Below are 21,297 nucleotides of genomic sequence, written 5' to 3'. Positions count from 1 at the left end.
AACTCTGCTAAAATCCTGCATTTCTGAGGAGCTCCGGGGTGGTGCTGTTGCTGTTTTTCTGGGGCCTAAGTTTGAGTAGCAAGGCTACTTACAGGGCCCTTCTGCTGTGTCCCTGTTATGATTCTGGGCCTCAGGAGTCTCACCTCTGGGTACCACTCCTGCTCAGTCTGTCCCTATAAATAAGGAGGGTCCAAGTACAGGTGCAGGGTGCCTAGAGGGGAAACCAGAGCCTCAGAGCATGGAAGAAAAGGGAGAAGGGACTGTGGCTGCAGGTGTCACTGTCCACATACACAGAGGGCATCAAAGGAGTTGCTTTTATTTCACACAAAGGTAGGGAAAGGAGGGCGAGAAGACGGGCTCTGGTCTGAGTTGCCCTCCACGAGGTCCCACCTCCAGCTGCTCAGCTCCTCCTCCACCTTTGCGGCTCAGAAGTGATCTGAAAGAAAGGCGTGACCCCAGAGTGAGCTGCAGGGGGTACTGAATGGTCCCCTCATCCTCACAATGTCAGCAGTTTACTCCCCCATTTCCTCCTCAGTCCCCTGGACACACAGGCTCAAGAAGGAAGCAGGCGACAATCCCACCATGGCCCCATCAGTGACGTGCAGGTCTTCCCTGGCGGGGATTTGGGATGGAACAAGAGTGGATGCTGGGAAGGAGATGAAAGAGGACGGGGGATCTCTGAGGCGTGCCCAAGGCCTGCGTCGGAGGGAGACGCTCTCCAGGTCGGGGTAGTGAGTACACCTCGAATCAACGCTCGGCTGCAGCGGTGCCCGCGGTGGCGCGAGCTGTCCCTTCGGAGCGGCGGAGGGTCTCCCTGCTGGTCCAGGCTGCACTCCTGCGGTGGAGCAGCCACCTCTCTCGGTGCTTTCCCAGACACCGCGCACCGAGGCCCAGGGGCTGCCTCCCCAGCCTCCCCAGCCTCCCCAGCGTCCCCAGCCTCCCCAGCCTCCCCCGCTGCTCACCGTCTCCGAGGAGGTCTGGGGCGGGGCTGAAGGGCCCCGGCGGCAGGTTCCAGGCCAGCTCCTCCAGCAGGCCCAGGAGGCCTTTCACTTCTGCCTCCAGGTGCTCCACCACCTTCTCCGCCGTCTAGAGAGGGAGAGGGGGGCGAAGTTAGGGGCAAGAGTGGGGCAACTTCTACTTAGTCTGCCACGCTTCAAGGACCACTGGGTCCAGCGGGGAGAGAACCGGATGCTCATTCGGGCTGTGCTTCCACCTCCCTGTTTCCCCACATGACAATGTCCCAGGCGGCTTGCCCTCTAAGGCCCCTCCCGGTCTTCACTCAGCTGCCTCCGTCCCAAGCTTGGCAGAAGCACCCGCTTTCTGCTTTAGAACTTGGCAGCCAGAGTTCAAATTCCTTTTATTGTAGCGCCCCCTGGTGGCACAGCTGCCAAATAACAGGTTCGGGATTTTAAATTTTTCTTTATTCAGGATTCTTAACTTTTTTGTCATTGGCCCTGTTGGCAGTCTGATGAAACCTACAGAACTTTTCAGAAAAATGCTTTAAATGTAAAAAAGAAAATGCTGTAGTGTTAACAAGGAAATAAACTTTATTAAATATTATTCAAATGTTAAAAATTTTGATATAAAATATATGTACTTATTTAACCCACAAAATGATCTAAAATCTAGCATAACAATTAATGCTATCCTAACACAATAAGGAGTGTAAATGACTTGTGATATTCCTTTTTTTTCTATACTAGGGATTGAACCCAGGGGTACTTTACAACTGAGATGAATTATATCCCCAGCTGTTTTTACTTTTTATTTTGCAACAGAGTCTTGCTAAAGGCTGATCTCAAACTTGGTAATCTTCCTGCCTTACCCTCACAAGTCGCTAGGATTACAGATGTGTGTCTCTGCACCTGGCACATGTTGAGATATTCCCAATGACTATAATGGCATGAAGTTATTTGTGATTTCTGTTGAGGACAAAGTTACCATATAGTTCTACTGTGAATAGGAACACAAAATCTCAATTAAAGGTCTGCGACAATAAAGATGTAAAATTTCCCCCACATAAGCTTATGAATCCCAGGTCATGAGCCATGGCGGCATCACAAAACACAGGGACCAGATTTCTACTTTCCTTTATTCTGCATTCAGCTGGTCACCTGAACCAGCTGCCCCAGTTAGGGCAGGGGGACAGTCAACGAGGTGATTAAGGGACAGGATTGAACTGATTTCCTGCCATTCCAAGATAAGGTTGTGTCTGTGCCACCAGCCTGGCAGGGAAGTGGTCTTTATGCTTCATGTCCCCCACCTCAACACCTTTATTACCTCTTCCATCACGTCTAAACGGTCTTGGACAGCCATGTATCTGTCACAGCCTGTGCTCCAAGCAGGGTCTCCTTGGGAGGGGCTGAGGGGCTCAGCGGCTGTGGAAAAACAAGTCTTGTCAGTGGAACCCTCGGTTTCCCTGCAGCACAGAGACTCCAGACTTGGAGTGAGGTGGGTCTTGAAAGCCCCCAAGGATGAGCAGAGAAATGCTCAGGTGTGAGCTAGTGTGCAGGTTGCCACCACCCTATCACCACTTGTCTCTGCAGCTGCCTTCACCTACAGACCCAAGTGGGCTTCATGAGGATGCAGTGCCCGGCCTGGGAAAAGTCAGGAAAGAACAGATTTTAGCCAGAGAGAGGCATGAAATAACAGGCTCCACAGGACACAACCTCCAGGGATTTGGAGTGACCAGAGAACAGAGGGTGGGAGAGGAGATGGGGCAGAGGGATCTTGGAAACAAAGCCAAAGGGTAGATCTTTATCCTAAGGCTTTAAAAATAAATAAATATGTATGTAAGTAAGTAAGTAAATAAATAAACAAACAATTACAGGGCTGGGGTTGTGGCTCAGTGGTAGAAAGCTTGCCTAGCATGTGTGAGGCACTGGGTTAGATTCTCAGCACGACATTAAAAAAAAAGGAAAAAAAGGTCCTTTGACAAAAAAAATATTAAAAAGAAAACCAATTACAATGTTCGGAGCTTTATTTTAACAGTCGAGTATTTTAAATACAGATAACAGATTGGAAGGGTAGTTCTTTGGAGGCAGGAGGTAATCAGAGTAAGGAGTGATGAACACAGTAGCAAAAAGAATAGAGGGAAAGAAAATGCACGGGGAAAGCTGGATGTGGTGGTGCATGCCTGTAATCCCAGCAACTTGGGAGACTGAGGCAGGAGGATTGCCGGTTTGAGGCCAGCCTAGGCAATTTAGTAAGACCCTCTGCAACTTAGTGAGACCCTGTGTCAAAAATAAATACATAAATATAAAGTTTTGGGGATGATGTGGCTCAGCAGTGAAGCACCCCTGAGTTCAATCCCCAGTAACAAGGAAGGGAGGGAGGGAGGGAGGGAAGGAAGGAGAGAGGAAGGAGGTGTTTTAATAGTAGCATTGACATTGGGCACCAGTTAATCATAGCTGGCATTTGACGAGTGTTACCAAGCAGTGTGCCAAGCAATGTGTTAATTCAACATGTTAACTTCCCCTTCCAACAGCCTGCTAAGACGCCCAACTTACAAATAGGGAAATTGATGCAAAGAAGGCTGAAGAGCCACTGCTGGGAAGAGAAGACCTGAGATTCAACCTTCTCAACTTCGATTCACCAGTTTCCTCCCCAACCTTGTTCTCCTGGCACCACCAACCCTCACACCCGAAGTTTCAGAGCCCTGGTTCTGCGCTCAGGGTTTGGAGGTGGTGACTCTGAGCTGCCTGCGGGGCACCTGGAAGAATGCTGCCACTCAGGGTGCTGTCCCAGAGGTCAGGAGAAGTGAAGAGCTTTAACAGATTCTACAGAAGGTGACAAGGACAGCATGGTGTAAGGCAGCAGGGAGGGCTAACCTGAAGAGCACAGAAGGACAGCAACAGAAGGTCCTGCCCAGTGCCACCCCACACTTCTGCCAGAGTGGTGCAGGCGAGGCAGAGGGATGAGATGGGCCAGGTCCCGGGAACCCTTTTCATGAGGCTTGGGCAAGAGGGAAGGCAGATCAGATCACCAAGCCTCGAAAAGTGTTTCCTGTTGTCGTTTCTGTTTGCTTAAGCACTGGAGAAACACAGCCATGCTTGTAGCCAGAGAGACAGGAGGGAAACAGAACTAAAGGAGTGTATTTCCTGCAAATGGGAGGCCATGGGATCCAGAAGGGAGACAGACCACCATCAGAGAAGGACAAAAGGATCGCAGCAGGAATAGGTCCAGGTGAACTGTTTAAATGGCCAAAAAATTGGTCGGGGGATACCCACCTGAAGACCTCTAACTGCGAAATAAGATGGGACTGTCTGCTGAACATCATGGCCAACTGACTTGTTGACTTTTTAGGAATTCTGTGTCTGGGTTGTTAAAAGCAGCCATTACAATGGTAGCCATGGCGAGAATAGGAGGAAATCAGAAAATGCTGTTTTAAACATTGAGAATCAGCTCATTCGTGCAGCATTGAACAGGGAACTTGAATAAAGAGCAGTTTGGAGGAGAGGCGGAGAGGGAGGCTGTGTGGGAGTCAGCACCAATGGGCAGCTCCAGCAGCACCCATTGCTGTAGTTTGGGTCCCAAGTGTCCCCAAAGGCCCATGTGTAAATGGTTAGTCCCCAGGATGCTGCTATTGGGAAGCACTGTGGCCCTTCAGGCAGTGGGGCCTCCTGGGAGCGCCTGAGGTCATTGGGGGTGTACCCTCAAAGGACTTTGTGGGATCTCTGTCTCTTACTCCTCTTCTTTCTGACTGATGAGATGAGTGGTCTGCTTTGTCATAGGCCTCCAGCATGATGCGTTGCCTTCCCCCTAGGCCCAGAGCAATGGGGCCAAGCAAGCATAGACTGGAACCTCCAAAACTCTGAGCCAAAACAAAGCTTTTCTCTTTGTGAGTCAATCACCTGAGGTGTTTCATTATAGTGACGGCAAATTGACTAATACAGCACCTCTTGCAGAGAATGATTCGCTTTTCAAATTCTCCTTTTTGTTATTTTCTTCTATTGGACTGAGAAAGCCCTCCTCAAAAGACAATGGTGGTATTGTTGAATTTGGGGAGGGAGGAGGCTGGTATCCTGGCATGTTGGCTACTTTTATAAAAACGAGTCTTTTAGAAACCCAGACTAAAATATGTACAGCTGAAATGCTATGATATATTGGATTTACTTCAAAATACCCCAGGCTTGGCATGGGGATGAAGGAGAGGCATGAACAGGCCTTTAGAGCAAACCAAATCAGCCAAGGGTTGACCATTGATAGAGATGGGTGACGGTCACATGGGGGTGCATTCCACTATTCCCTCTACATTTGAGTATATGGTTTGACATTTTTCATAAAATAAGCCAGTTGTCTGATGGAGTTGTTAGCAAAAAGTAGAAACTGTCATGGATCGAATGCAGAGGGAGGATTGTGTGGGAGACCCCACCGGAAGGGCTGGCATTGTAAGAAAGCCTTTAAGAGGTAGGGGAAGGTCAGGAGGTGACCCTGGTCTCATTTGCCTTAGCTTAAACTAGGGTGCTCAGCCTGGAGAGGAAAGACTTTGCAGAGTGAGAAGCTTTTGCCCACAGTGTAGGCTGTCTCAGGAAGAGGGGACTGTTCTGGTGTGAGTCTGTGAGCACACATACCTGAGGACCTTTGATGAAGTCATTTCCCTGGGTATTACCTGCCTCCTCTCCTCCCACCCTTCTCAGAGCTCATGCAGAGAGGAAGCAATGCAACCCTGGCAGCAGACAGCGGATGAGCCAGCTGTGGATGCTCAAACAACATGCAACTGCTCCCCTCCACTGGCCTCAAGCTCCCTGTTCCCTACGTGCCTGCGATGAGGTCTGACTTGGCTCCAGCATCTCCCTGGGGAAGAGACTGGGCTGAGGTCATTCTCCACACAGCTCAGCACTAATCCCTCACATCTGGACAGAGCCGGGATCTGTGCACCACTGCATAACTGTCCATGAGCTCATCCGGGTCTCTGGGGGACTCCCTGTGAAAGAGAAAACTTGGAGCGGGCCTTGACAACCTCCCTGCCCAGACAGCCCCACACTGGGGGCTGCTCGTTGCTTTGGTCTGAATGCATTTTGGCCAAGAACACCTTGCAGACCCATCCTCAGCCTGGCTCAGCCACTAGTTATCCCGGACTACGAGAAACTTCTTTTGTCCTCCTGAGCCTCCGCAGCCTCTTGTGTAAATTGGGCTGGGGTTAACCCGAGGCCTCCAGATGTAGCTCATCCAAGATGCTTCTCTGCCTTTCGGGGCTTGCTAAGAGGCCTTAAAAGTGATCTCCAAAGGAAAAGTTACTTCTTGGAGCAGAAACTCCAACAAGGCAAAAATTGTGTGCCTTCCATTTCTCTCTTTCTCTGCCTTACCCCCCACATCGGGCTGTCAGGGGAGGGAAAGGCTGAAGGATTATCATGGCATAGCTTTCAGAGCCCAAACTGTGGCTCGCCAGTGTCCCTGCCTTCCTTCCGCTCTCCTGACCCCACCAGTTGGGAAATGGACCTCCTTGGATGTTGGGTTGTTTTCTCTGGCTCAGCTTCTGCTCAAGGCCTGATGTGCACCCTGGCCAGTGGCCATGGGTGGAGAAGCATCCTGCACTGCCAGAGGGAGTCCAGAAGCCCAGGGGAAGCGCTGGGTTGGCCCAGTTAGAGACCTGACCACAGGACCTGTCCTCTGGGATAGAAAGTATGACCCCTTCCCACTTACAGAGGAAGGGAGACCTTTGGGATCTGGCATTCAGAGAGTAAGGAAGCACCCACAGCTAAAGTGATTTCTTGTGCTGGGTGATGACCATTTTCTCAGTAGTGAGTCTAACAGTCGCCTTCCAGATCATCAATGTCACATCCTATTTTTACCATCAGCATTGGTCACTGGGGGGTTAATTATACTTGATCACACTCCAACATAATAGAATGATAACTTTTTCCACATCTAATACTTGTGTAAATATTTGTGATTCATTCAAAATAATCAGTGGCTTTTTTTTTTTTTAAGAAGCAGAAAAATAAATACATAAAGCAGAAGAACGCTACTTTGAAGTGAGTGTGTGAGGACTTCCAGTCTGTGGAGCTGCTCTGGCTGAAGCAGGAGAGGGACCCTCCAGCCCTGAAAGAGAGAGTGAAGATCCTGAGAGTGCAGATTTTTGTTTTGTTTGGTTTGTTTTGTTTAAGAAGGGATGTGTCCTAGTTTCCTTGTCCTCTGGACATTTTCTGGATCTGGATGGGAGCCCTGTGGATCACTGTGAGTGTACCAGTGTCATTTTGATGCATTCTTTGGGTTAAGTTAGTACTTTACTTTTAGAAAGCAAAGTAACAAAGTAAGCTGCTGTAACAAGAGCCCCTTTCCATTACACCCATGTTTATTTCTTTTGTGTTTTGATTCAGAGCTGGACTGGCTGCTGGCTGGCTGGCAACTCTGCTCTCCAAGTTGGATAGGAAGCTAGATTACTTCTATCTCGATACACTGTGTTTTTTAAACCACCGATTTACCATGTTAAACACATCCCCAAACCCCAGGATTCTGAGAAGGCTCAAAACCCATCCAGGACAAACCTCTTTCTGTGTGCTGTGGGAAAGAACACAGGGCTGGCTGTTGAAGACACTGCCTTCTCACGGTGTGCTCTCTGCCTGTCACCCAGCCCTCTAAGGCCTTTCTAGGTGAGGAATCTGTGACTCAGGGAGAGGAAGGCATGGAACAGGGAGGTCAGGAAGTCAACCAGGACACAGCTCTCTGTGTGGAGGCAAGCATTCTTTCCAGATCACTCTGACCAGGACTCAAGATGGAGAGGCATCTGTTCTAAGGCTAAACCCATGCAGGGGTCAGAGGGTGCAAGGGTCCAAGGGGCGCTGGGATGCTCTGCTCCAAGCCAGTCCCACTTGCTGGACCTTAGCTTTCTTTGCTTTTTAAATGGGCATAACAACACTCTACATTCCAAGTGACTATTGATTTGGGATGGCTTGTTATGTGCCAAGCCTTTTTGTTATGTGCTTATTGCATCATCTCATTTACATATATCTTGAGGTCTTTTTAATTATTTTAATTTTTTACAGACCAAACAACCAAGGATAAAAAAGGTTGAGTGACATGCTGAAGACTGCATAGCTGTTAGGTGGCGGCAAGAGAATTTGAGTCTCACTGCCTGATACTGTCTATACTGTCCCCTAGCAGTAGTGTGACTTTGTGTAGGTTAAGGGTCTCCCATCTCTGGGCTTCTGCTGCCTCCTTTGTAAAATGAGGGGATAGACAGATATCATAGGATCCTCACCAAAAACCTCTAGCATCTTCCGTTTTGATCCAAAGCAAAAGCAGAATCTCAATGGCAGACAGATATCCATAGACACAGGGAAGGTGGTAGACAGTGACAGTTCAAGCCCCAACGGGTGAGTGAGAATGGTAATATTAATGAAGAAGACTAGAATTGATTTGGGATTCCTCTGACAGCAAAAAGGAGCTCAGCTGAAGCTTTACCTTAAGAGAAGTTCTCTACAGGTAACACAAAGCAGTTCACTTCACTCAATATATAAAAAAGCTTTAATAGGTTACTATGAAAAACCTCACTGCCACAATTGAGAAAGTGTAAAGTAGTTTATAAAAATCTGTACCAATGACCAATACACCTTTGAAGAAAAAGTCCAACCTCACCAGTAATCGAATAAATTCAAATTAAAATCATAAAGACTACCTATAAAGTATTATTGCAAAGAAAAATTCTACCTGGAATTAGATAAAGATTCTAGATTTAGGAATCTTTTATAAAAAATAGGAGAGGTAGAGGAACAAATAAATGATATCAATGTGATACAAATAGCACCAAATAAATATGAAAAACTTCACAGGACAAACTTAGTTTTTCAATAAAGAAATTTTAAGAAAAAAAATAGGGAGAGACAGAGACCCTACATATTTGAAGAGATTTAGCAAGCATATCAACCAAATGAAATGTATATCACCTTACCTGGAATGAATGAATGATATATAAACACATATACCCAATTAAGGACATTTGAACAGAGCGAATATTCGCTAGAAAGGGATTGTTCATTCTGGGGAGTATGATAATTGCAGTTATGTTTACTTAAGAATTATTTTTCTTCGATAGGTGTGGTGGTACACACCTATAATCCCAGCAGCTTGGGAGGCTGAAGCAGGAGACTGAGGCAGGAGGATTGTGAGTTCAAAGCCAGCCTCAGTAACTTAGTGAGACCATGTCTCTAAATAAAATATAAAGAAGGGCTGGGATGTGGCTAGTAGTTAATCACTCCTGGGTTTAATGCCCAGGACCCAAAAAACGAAAAACAAATTTTTTATCTTTTAGATATACACAAGGAAATATTTATAGATCTTTATATTTATAGATGAAAATACAGGATGCCTGGAATTACTTTTAAATAATCCAGGCAGGAGAGAGGATGTAGACTCATAGATAAAACAAGATTGGCCATGAATTAGTACTTAAGGCAGGTTTCTAGATATGTTACACAATATTCTATGTTTATGTACTATTATTTTGTATAGTTTGTGGCCTAATGTTCACATCATCAAAAAATTAAGGAAAACTCTGTACCCCAGAAATATATATAATTTCTATGCATCAAATAAAAATAAAAAAATTATATTTTTTAAAATGCTAAGGAAAACAGTGGGATATTGTCTGAAATCTGAAAGGTTATAAATTAAAATGTGAAAAAGTACATTAAATTATTTATACTTTCTTCTTTTCCTCTGTAGCAATGAGTGTGCATAATCAGAAGGAAAAATAATGCTTAAAAACGAATTTAAAATGTATATATCAATTGTGGTTAAATGAGCCACAAAAAATCACTTTGGGGCGGAGCTGGCTCCTCCCTCAGAGAAGCACAGAAAGGCTTTGTGCCTTTAGCTGTGGGAGCCTGGGCTGAGTGGGAGGAGGGCCCCTTGCCCAGGGAGGTGATGGGGAGGTCATGCAGTATGGATAGAGCTCGATGCTGGGCAGAATTTCCACCCTTCTTCAACCAGCTTAACAGAAGCAGTTGATTATCTTTACCAGGTGAGGAAACTGAGGCTGGGAGTGATCTGGTTGTGTGAGAGCTAGATTGGATGTGTGCTTCCTGGTGGGCACCTCCTCTCATCCTATCCCTGAAGCCAGCTTGGGGGATGACTTGCTTCTCTTCAATTTACAGAGGAGGAAACAGCCTCAGATGTGTAAAGTGACTTACCCAAGGTGGAAGTTCCCAAGGATCAGGACTGCCTGAGTCCTTTCCCTGAGTACTCAGTCAGTACACTGGTCCCCGAAAGCCACTCCTATACTTCTATGTCAACAGGGCACTTCTGCATGGGTGGGTTCAACAGCCTGCCTGAGGGGGCTGCAGTGCTGGATGCCTGGACAGGGCTCTTTCTTGCATCCATGAGAAATGAGCTTTCTCCTCATAGGGACAACTGGGATGAGCAGCAACTGTTCCCTGAGTAAATGGGAATCTGGCTGTGAACTGTAAAGTGCTGTACAATAAGCAGAGTCTTGGTGTGGAGGGACGTGTCTCTTTGTACAGTCCTGGGTTGTAGGACAATATATGCCTTGCCACGAGTCACCCTGTCTCTTCACTGTTTCGCCTGGGAAGGGGCAGCATAAGACTGCAGGAGTCAGTGGGTAAAGGGGACAGTGCAAGGTAGAAATCCAGATGGCCTCTCCCTCCTGTAAGCCCCCTCCCCCTCCACTTCCACTCTCCATCCACGGTAGCTTGGACCCTCAAGGAAACTGGAACCCTGGAGGCTGGCCTCCACTTGCCTGCAGAACCCCCTCGGGCCACCTGGCATTTGAATCTGGGCCTTGCCTGGTCATTCATGCTGTGGAGCTCAGCTGCCAAAGCAGTGCCCCCTGAAGCCAGATCTGGCCGCCCCCGCAGGCCTTGGGGGTGGAGCTGGCTTCCAGGGCTTCCCCACCAAGAAGCGTTGACCTCCATCCCCATCCTTCTTCTCTCTCCTACTGGGCCGCTGGCATGGGCTTTCTTAGCTCTTGTCCCCTTTGGTCTCTAAAACTTTCTCTTTGCCTTTCTTCTTGCCCATTCAGTTCCTCTTTTTCTTTTCTTCTTGTTCTTTTGTTTGTTTGTTTTTCAGACTCCTTTTTCTTTCTATCCTCCTTCATATCCATTTATCTCCAAAGCCTCTTTCTGTCTCAGCCTTTCCTTCTCTTTTTAGGCTCCCCCTCTCCTTTAGCACTTGTTCTTATCTTCATTTCTCCGCCCTTCTCTACCTCTTTCTATTTTCTCACCGCTGTCTCTCCCTTTCAGCATCTATCTCTATCTCTCAATCTCTATCTCCTCTCTCTGTCTCCTCTCTCTCCATCTTTATCCCTCTTTCCCTCTATCCGCCTCTTTCTTTGCCTCTGTCTATCATTCCTATCTTGCCATCCGCGGTCTCCCTGGGTTCCCTGTCCGCGCCCCGGGTCCCACTCACCCGCCAAGGCGCCCGCGGCGCAGAGCAGGGCGAGCCCAGCCTGTGCGCAGAGCAGGAGCCCCATGGTGCTGGCCTGGCAAATCTCAGCGCTGTGTCTGCCGGCGGCCGCCCTCCCCAGGATAGCGCCGGCCGGCCCAGGAGGAAATGCTCCAAGTCTGAGCCAAAATTCCTGGGCGGCTCCGGCTTTCTGGCTCCAAAACACACTTCCCCTCCAGAGGCCCCGCGGCACCCCGCGGATCTCAGAGACCCCAAAGGCCAAATCGCTCGAGTTCCAGCCGGGACGCCACCCCAGGAAGAGTGTTCAGGAGGAGGGGATTAGGGGAGGACATGTAGCCCTAGGAGGCTGCCTCCGGAGTCTAGAGGTTTGTTAAGAGCCCATTTCACAAACAGGCAGACTGACTCTCTGAGAGAAGTGCTTTCCTCTGTGTCACCGCAAGTTGTTGGCACAGGACCTGAAGCCGGACTCCTAGGGAGCTTTTCTATCTACCCAAGGACAAGATATTAACGCTAATGCTGTCTGACTCCATCTGACCCTGAGAGGGAGATTCAGGCAAGGTATCTGCCCTCCACAGAAACTCACTGCTTTGGTAAAGAAGTAGCAGCAATATTAAAAGACACCTTTCAAAAGACAATAAATTCATGGCTGTCATGCAGATTGAAAATGAGCATGTGCCAAAGATTTTATTTAGCTCCTTGTTAATGAGGGAACAAGTAGATGTTACAAGCAGTCCTAAGAATGGACTTAAATTAGGAAAAGCGGCTTGCAGGTGCAAAAATAATTGAACTGAACTCTTGCACTCCGGGAGGGATGGGAGCCACTACAACCTGTAGCAGACAGAATTACAGATCTGTAAACAAGAATTTTTGGAGGCTGAAGGCACAGCTCAGTGCTGGTATGCTTGCCCAGCATGTGCAAGAACCTGGGTTCAATCCCTGGTAGTGGCTCTCTACTAGTGTTAGGTAGACTGTAGGGAAAGAGGAAAGGGAAATCACATATTCACACATTGTGTCTAACCTTTAAGGAGCTCATGCTCTAGTAATTGTTGTGGAACTAATAAACAGCTGCTGAGCTTTGGTTGGTTGACTTCTACTGTTCGCCATCTCCGATCCTTACTGCAATCTCACATAGATCACGTCATTATCCATTATGCAGATCAAGAAATCGAGGTTCAAAGAGGTCAAGAACCTTGCAGATAACTTGCAGATAAGTCACACAACTGGCACAAAGAGGGGTCAGGACTAGAATTTTGTTTGTCTGCCTCTGCACAGCCTGGTTCTTGGATAATAACACACCACATCCTGTTGTCTGTGCTAAGCAAACTGGGTGGGTTTCTTCATTTCAAGAGCTGGGTGAGTTTTTCGGTGATCATCTAATCATCCCCTACCTTCCTCCAGTTTAGAACACAGAAACTGAGACAAGCGCAAAAAAATAATAGTTTTAGTGAAAAAACAAATTAAAGGTACAGCCCTGACATTTCTGAGAGCCCTGAGTACCGGAGGACCCTGCTTGCTGCACTTGGAACACTTTCATTGCCAAGCCTGGGAGAATGACTTTATCCATCAGGAGTCCCCATCCAGTTTATTTGGAGGAGCCTCTGCAGGCCAGGTCTGTCTCTCCGCCTTCTCTGTTCCTTGTAGTGGTGGTGCAATTGTCCCACATAATTACCTAACAATTAATCCTCACATCCCATTTCCTCCTGAACAGTAAGACAACAGCTTCAGGCACAGACATTCTGAGTCCTCAGATCTGTCATTGAGACTAGGATCTGATTTTTTAAAAGCCTACATGGGGATTATGATGCCCAGATGAGCTGGCCTAGAAGGGTGGGTTTATTTTAAGAATGCCAAGAATTTCTCACACTTGGTTGGATATTCCACAGTAGCTTAGCTGGGTGGGAAATTATCAAAGAATACTTAAATCCACAAAGATTCTTTTAGCTCAGAGCCAGGTGTTGGTTGCCTAATATTTTGAAATTAAGATTAGACACACACACACACATACACACACTTTGATTTCTTGATATGGTAGAGCATAAAGTAATGAAGTATACAATGCAAAACTTCACACTCCTCCCTGTCACTAATTTCCTCTGCCCAATAATTCCAGTTCAGTTTCCGTAGTGTCGTGGACTCCCCTATTTTTTCTACATATTTCCTTTCTATTATATATGGAGAAAAAATATAAACATGTTATCAAATAACAAATATTTTGCTTTTACATTCATGTTTACATCAGTCCTAGCATCAATCTTGGGAAAAAAAATTTGGAAAAAATTTATAAAAATGTGTACAAATAAATCTACTTCATTCTACATAGGAGCTACAAAAGATCCCATGGATGAATATACCATTATTTATGCAGACAATACCCTGTTGATGTACACATGCGGTGTTTCTTTTTTTTTCCCTAATATAAAACATGCTTCATGAACATACTTGTGCGTATATCTTTTTAACAGTTCATTTAGGTACTGGGGATTAAACCCAGAGACATTCCACCATTAAACTATATCCCCAGACCTTTTTAAGTTTTTATTTTGAGACAGGGTCTAACTTTCAGAATCCCTGAACTTCCAATCCCCTTGCCCCAACCTCAGAAATAACTGGGATTACCAGCATGTGCCACCATGCCTGGCCTCCTGTATTTTAATAGCAAATTTATAGGAACAGCACAGAAGATAGATAATATTAAAAACACTAGCATGTAGGACAACTCAGAAAGGCATAGTGAGTGAAATCCACTGATTGATCAAAATTTAGTGGCTGTCAATAAGAAGTTAACTTAGTTTTTAAAAAATCTAAATGTTGGCATGGTCATGGTAAAAAAAAAAGCATTTCTTTATAATCATTATACAGTTGAATTGCCAGAAATTGTTCTCTAAAACATTTTGATCTGCATTACTGCTTTGCATACTTAACATTTATATAAAAAATTCACACACACATAAAAACGGAAAAGCTGCCAATACCTGATTCCTCTCCCTTAGTTTTCTACTTATAATTATCCACTGAGGCACATTTTGACACCTTGGGGACAGAGGGGATGTTTAACATCAGACCTAAAAATAGTGGTTTGGTTTGTTGTTTTGAGATGCTGTGAGTCAAACCCAGGGCCTCATGCATGGGAGGCTTTCACACAGCTACTCATACATCCCACCCCATAGTAGGTTCTTACATAAGTTCTCAATGTGTCAGAGTGCTATTTGGAGGTCATTTGGCATAACTGCTGCACGTTTGGCATGGATAGCACAGATCTTATTTGTGTCTTCTAAAAAGCCAACCAGAGAGTCTTCATTTGCCTCCCACCAAGCGGAATAGCTGCTCTCTGGAAGCACAAATCTGTTTTTAAATCGGAGCAGTTTGTCACACCAGACGCTGGAAGAAGAGTTAATAAATCTGAAATTTAGTGGACAAACTAGATGTCAGAGCACCACAACACTGGGCCTGTAACTCTGAGTTTTCTTCGTCTCTACACTAGAGGGCACTCGTTACAAGCGATTTTTGTAGCCAAGTGCTTCTTGGGGGTTTTACCACTTGTGGTTTGGGAGGTAGTGGGCTTTGTTGGAGGACTCGTTTTAAGACTGTCTTGCTCCCTTCTACTGGAGTTCAGCGCACTAGAGGCGTTAGAGAGGGAGGGCAGCTGTAAATACCATGTTTCTTTTCTTTATTTCTCCCTCCCTTTCTCCCCCTCTTCCTTCCTTCCTTCTTTTTCTTTCTTTCTTTCTTTCCCCCCCCCCCCACCCTGTGCTGGGGATTGAACCCTGGGCCTCCATGTGCTAGGCAAGTGCTCAACCACTGAACCACATTCCCAGTCCCCACTTTCATGTATTCTGGAAAGGCTAGATTCCTGGCAGGGCAATCACAGAATGAGAGAGCTTTTATTTTTTGTCCATAAGGCAAACACTGCCCCCAACTCTCACTAAACCATGGGGGTAGGGGTGGGGGGAGGGCACTGTGTTCCCAACTCTGACATCACTGTCTTCGTTGGAATAGTGCTGGAGGAGGTGTCATTTATATAAACTACTTCTGGAGTGCCTGGACCTGAGATCACGGACCCACGTGTCCAGGGCTGTTCCCCAACACCTGATTTTTTTTTTTTATTTTTAAAATAAAACCATCCTATGCTGCAAAATGATATCTTCTTGTTGGTTTTATTTAGTTGCTGTTATTTAGAAGTGAGATTGGGTTGTGTTTGCCTACTTAAATACTTTCCCCCACTATTTCCCCTCTTCTCTTTATATATCCTGATTATTAACGTAAATGTCTTTTATCTGTGATGGCAATGTTTTCCCCAGACCTCCTTTAAACTATCTTTGTGGTATCTTTGCTCAGGAAGTTTAGATATTAGGTAACCAAATTTCTCAAGCTTTTTGTTTTAATATTTATTTATTTATTTTTAGTTGGACACAATACCTTTTATTTATTCATTTATTTATTTTTATGTGGTTCTGAGAATTGAACCAGGGACTTGCATGTGCTAGGCAAGCACTCTACCGCTGAGCCACAACCTCAGCCCCATCAAGATTTTCCTTTATGACTTCTAGAGTTTACAATTTGCTTATGATTCCACACTTCAAAATTATAAAAATGTTTTCCCTTATTTTCTCCAAGTAGTTTTAAATGTTTTGAAAGGTGTAATCTCTATTCCATTTAAAATATTTCTGTGGTTGTGAAGAAAGAAAAATATTTCTAACTTAAAAAATTTTCCCCAAATGGACATCTAAATATCCTCCTGCTCTATTGTATAGTCTATCCTTTAGCTGCTAATTTTCTTTCTTTCTTTCTTTCCTTCTTTCTTTTTTTTTTATATATATATTTTTTTTATTGTTGGTCGTTCAAAACATTACACAGTTCTTAATACATCATCTTTCACAGTTTGATTCAAGTGGGTTATGAACTCCCAACTTTACCCCGTATACAGATTGCTGTATCACATCAGTTACCCTTCCATTGATTGACATATTGCTTTTCTAGTGTCTGATGTATTCTGCTGTCAGTCCTATTCTCTACTATCCCCCCCCCTCCCCTCCCCTCCCCTTTTCTCTTTACCCCTTCTACTGTAAATCATTTCTTCCATTTGTATTATCTTGTCTTACCCCTCCTTTCCTCTTTCCTTCTTTCTTGATGTATTAGGGATTTAACACAGGGATAATTTTCCACAAAGCCACATCCCCACATCCTTGGACTTTTTTATTTTTTATTTTGAAGGTCTTACTAAGTTGCTTAGAGTCTTGCTAGGTTTCCAGGCTGACCTTGAACTTGTGATCCTCTTGTCTCAGCCTCTCAAGCTAGCCAAGTCATTTAGCTGATAAATTAAATTGTTGGCTAACTATTTGTTCCCAAATGGTATTCTGGAATAATTTTTGGCCATCATGTCTGTCCCATGGTTAAAGAAACAAAAATCAAAATAGCAGTATCACTTCAATAAATACTTAACTATTAAAATTAAACAGTCATTGCTGACTTACAATAATGATAAACACTGAGGTATAAATAAAGGGACGTATCTCAAACATGATAATTACTTCTATCTTAATCAAACAGTTCTCACATGCATAGAGGATAAAGGAGAGCTGTGTTCCTTTTTTTTTTTTTTTTTTAGTTTGGAAGATTGAACCCAGGGCACTTAACCACTGAGCCATATCCCTAGCCTTTTTTAATATTCAGATACAGGGTCTTGCTAAGTTGTTTAGGACCTCTCTAAATTGCTGAGGCTGGCTTTGAACTCTTAGTCCTCTTGCCTCAGCCTCGCCAGCCATGGGATTGCAGACACATGCCTCCTTGCATGGCTGTGTGTTCTTTCTTACACCAGGAATGAAGTAGAGATGCTGTATCCAACGAAGCAGTTAGTAATCCAAGGGCAGTTCAATGCAATAAAGCACAAATCAAAAGAGGAGGTATTGTGAAGGAGATAAAATATTGCTATTAGTACAAGATTTGATTGCTTACCTAGAAAATCTGGTAGGACCAGAACTACTTGAGTGATTCCATAAACTGCCTGAATTTATGACAATTGTGTGTTTATTTCCTCATACTAATAGAAAACCAGATGCCAGGCCACAAAGCACACTGGTGGCCAGGAAGCAGGAAGTACCATCATTTATTATTATTCTGTCATTTGCTGGATGCCTTCTCTAATCTCGGTGGTGTCTTGGACTGTACATGCCTTATCTCATTTAATCTTTGCATCAGGTAGGTATCTTCGTCCCCATTTTTCAAGTAAAATTTATAAAATATATTTACTCTAAGGTCAGAGAATAGCAGTTTTCAGGATGGAAGGCACTTAGGTCTGTCTGCGAAATCCACACTCTTCAGCATTAGGGAGCCTCTTAACTCTCAGGTCCCAGAAAAATCATAGATAATGAGGGAATGTGGAGGATGAATAAGGTGAGAACAAAGCTACTGGGATATTTGGGGGTCTCCGCCATGAGCATCCTGCTGCCAGGAAAGAACACTCTTGGCCTGAGCTAATGAGCCACCCTTGGTGCAGGAGCCTCCAGTCTCTCTTTTCTTCAATGCTCCCTTACCCTGCAGGTTGCATTGAAATCCACTCTGAATGCAAGGTGTGTCTGGGAGGATCGAGGTGGCCCAAGGTACACAGAGACTATTTAGAGGTGTAGGGATTTGCCCCAACGGTGACAGGTTGTACCAGTGCCCGCTGTATGTACTCAGGTTTGCAGCCTGCTCTGGGGCTTGCTCTTCTCACTCATGCCCAAAGCAAGGGTCCAAGGGAAACAGGAAGCTGGGGAATGGCCCTCTCTCTGAGCAGAGTCATGGGGTGTGAGTCAGCCCAAATGGAAAGCCTCCTGGTTGGGAGTGCCTGAACCACACAAGGCATCCTTGTCTTTGGCTTTTGGCACCAGGAAGGATTTCCAGATCCACCAGCGAGACCCAGCCAAGAGAGCCCTGAGCGATGCCCCACAAGGCAGCGTGGGCTTTGCCTAGGAGGCTGCTAGCCCAAGACCACAGCAAGCTATAGTTAGAGAAGAGAACCAGGACATCTGGGGCATGGTGGGGAAAGGAGGAAGAGAGCTTGGAAAGTTGAGATTTAGGAAGCTTTTTGGTTGTTTATATTTTGTTTTTAAGCTATCATCTTTTTAGTGTGCATTCCCATCCTCTTGCCAGGTGGGAAAAGATATAAGAGGAGAGGAGGGTCTGCTTGGTACAGGGAGAAGTGAAATGCAGAGTGCGGGTTAGATTTAGTGTCAATAATTATTGTAACAGTAACAACAGCTCAAATGCCACGATTCATCCATTCGGACTTTGTGTTAAGCTCCTGTGAAGTGGTGTAGAGTGTTTCTCAGTCCATCCCATCAAGGGCTGGGATGTAGCTCAGTGGTATGGCCAGCTCCCCTGGGCTCAACGCCCATTAATGGGGGAAAGGAAGAGGGAGTGATAAAGGTGATGGCTGCATGATCTCTCTACTGTACAAAAATTTTTTTTGTAATAAACACCTCCTGGGAGATACTTTAATTCTATGTAAATATCTGATCACCGTGTTTTTACCTACTAACCCTTTCATTCATTGCTGACTCCCGGCTCATTGTTCATGAACACTGTGTTTCCAAAGGGTGGTTTTTCTAGATGTAGAAGGGCTTAGGCAGTCTGGGCAAGATGGCGAGTGAGGAGGTCGGGAGTGGGGCCAGAACAAAGGAGCAGGGAGAGGGTCTTCTGATGAGGTCAACTTCCTGCTTGATGGAAGTGCTCATAAAGGATACAAGCGAGGGACCCAGTCAGACAACCACCTATGCATTCATGCTCCTAAGTGGGGGATCCAATAGAAAAATTAAAACAGACACGTGGTCAGAGGGGGACACCAATCAATAATAGTGAAGAGCATGTGGACAGGAGAGGAGATAAGGAAAGGAGGAAATTCCAGAGATCACAAAAAGAACAAGTCAAAACTCCCCCATTGAGTTCCCAGCACTGGGGCCCCTTCTCTTCAGAGAAGCCTATCTCTGTAACTCTGTTGCTTTTCCAATAAGCCTACTTCTTGCTTGCTATCTCTGTGTTCTGTTCTTCAATTCTTTCTGAACAGAGACAATGAACCCAGCATTCCTCGCCAGTAACACATTCAACAATTCCTTCTGTATTTACTCATTTAGTTTTGTAGTGCTTGGGATGGAACCCATGGCTTTGCACATGCCAGGCAAGTCCTCTCCCATTGAGCTATACCCCTCAGATTTTTAGATTTTATTTTGAGCAAGGTCTCACTGTGTTGCCCAGGTTGGCCTCAAACTTGTGATCCTCCTGCCTCTGCCTCCTGAGCTGCTGGGATTACAGGTGTGCACCACTGCATCTGGCCTCTGCTTCTGTTTCTTGGGGTTCTGTTTGTGCTCATTGCTACTGGAGTGCCATCGATCCCAGGCCCTCTCAGCAGACACAGCTAGGGAATACAGGTTAGCAATTCTGAAATTATTTTATAGGTTTCTATGATTGAGCAAATAATAAGCCTGCTATATTTAGTAGGAGCTAGTTTTCTCACTATTGATGAAATGAACTACAAATAAAGAAAGGAAAGGGTAAAAGGAACCTTGTTGTGTTTGATTAGATCAAAGATTCTCAAGGTAAATTCATGTTTTAGACAGATGGAGAAATAAATGTGACTTAGCAATTCTATTCCTCGGTAGAAATTGCATGATTGTGAAAATATTCCAATAGGAATGTTCATAAATGCACTATCATAATAGTCCTAAATGGAATTACCCAAATTCCAATTGACATCAGATGTACTAATGAATATTCTACCACTTTATGCAAACTTGTGGCTGAAAATATAATCAGTGAGAGGAACTTTCACAAAAATGCTGTGATTCACTTTTTATGAAATTAAAAAATAGGCAACATAATCCAAGCTTGGAGAACTCAGTGTCAAGTTCTTTTGTGGGCTGGGGGAGGGTAGTGATTGTGAGAAAAACAAGGAGTCCCTGATATTGTTCTGTCCTTTGACCTGGATGCTGGTTATACAAGTGTGTTCATTTCTTTTATTTTTTTGTATCCAAGATTGAACTCAAGGGGAACCTGGCCACTGAGCCACATCCCCAGTCCTATTTTGTATTTTTTAAGAGACAGGGTCTCACTGAGTTGCTTAGCGCATCGCAGTTGATGAGACTGGTTTAGAACCCAAATTCTCTTGCCTCAGCCTCCCAAACTGTGGGATTAAATTCTAGCAAGTGTGCTCAATTCTGAAAATGTCTTGGTTACTTTAATATAAAGTTTTTGCAAAATCTTCATCTCCTGGTCTAAATCTCATGTTATCTTCATTTCAACTCAGGATACAAAAGCCTCATTGAAAACAACAGAACAATTCTGAACAAGCCCACCCTGCTTCTTCTTCCAGTCCACGTTGCATAAGCATGATGATAATCCTTTCATGACTGTCACCATCTCTAATCCAGGTGAAGGGATTATTGTCACCCCACCTACCTAGGAGCACAGTGTAAGGAAGGGAAAGGACCTGCCCAAGGGTTACCCCCTGCAGAGAAAGAGTAGGCCTGCAGAGCTGTTGGGGGTTAATCCAGCTAGCCATCTTTTCTTCTAGAATTCTCCACCTAATTAATGCCTTCTAGGGATTTCCCACCAAGGTTAAGGGAGAGAATTAAACTCTAAAGCCTAAGGTTTGCCTTGTTTGTAATTAACATTTTCTCTATGCATTGTTTGAAACCATATATTTTTAAAGGTCAAATCATGACCTTCAAACACATATAAAATGAACACGTGCTAGGGATTTTCACCAAATCAATGAGGAAACTAGGCAGATTATAACTGACTCAAAGGAGAAGTCAAAAATCACAGACTTATATAAAGCAAAAGAAAGTTAAAGAAGCACAGATAACACTCAAATAAGCTTCTTCAAGAGACAAAAAGGGAAGTTAGCTGAACCCGTCTGCTACAGCAGAATGTACCAGTGTAGAGATGAGGGTTATTTTG

General features: G+C 44.9%; 1 protein-coding gene across 1 annotated transcript; it reads right to left on the bottom strand.

Annotated features, from left to right (window-relative positions):
- Positions 1-300: 300 nt before the first annotated feature.
- On the bottom strand, positions 301-11,618 carry Plac9 (placenta associated 9). The gene is made up of 4 exons (XM_005325827.5): positions 11,368-11,618; positions 2,281-2,378; positions 963-1,086; positions 301-436 (listed from the first exon to the last, which is right to left on the bottom strand). Exons 1-4 carry the CDS (start codon positions 11,429-11,431, stop codon positions 426-428), a joined length of 297 nt encoding a protein of 98 aa, XP_005325884.1. The 5' UTR covers positions 11,432-11,618; the 3' UTR covers positions 301-425.
- Positions 11,619-21,297: the final 9,679 nt, after the last annotated feature.

The sequence above is a fragment of the Ictidomys tridecemlineatus genome, chromosome 1 (assembly GCF_052094955.1).
Source record: "Ictidomys tridecemlineatus isolate mIctTri1 chromosome 1, mIctTri1.hap1, whole genome shotgun sequence".
NCBI classification, from domain to species: Eukaryota; Metazoa; Chordata; class Mammalia; order Rodentia; family Sciuridae; genus Ictidomys; species Ictidomys tridecemlineatus.
This window is presented reverse-complemented; position numbering and strand designations above follow the sequence as displayed.

Bases quoted from the DNA above. Each gene is read 5' to 3' on its own strand.
- Plac9 (XM_005325827.5), bottom strand. From the start codon at position 11,431: ATGGGGCTCCTGCTCTGCGCACAGGCTGGGCTCGCCCTGCTCTGCGCC. The intron at 2,379-11,367 runs GTGAGTGGGACC...GTTTTTCCACAG, and splicing joins CGCCGCGGGCGCCTTGGCGG to CCGCTGAGCCCCTCAGCCCC. The intron at 1,087-2,280 runs GTAATAAAGGTG...CTCCCTCTCTAG, and splicing joins GTTTAGACGTGATGGAAGAG to ACGGCGGAGAAGGTGGTGGA.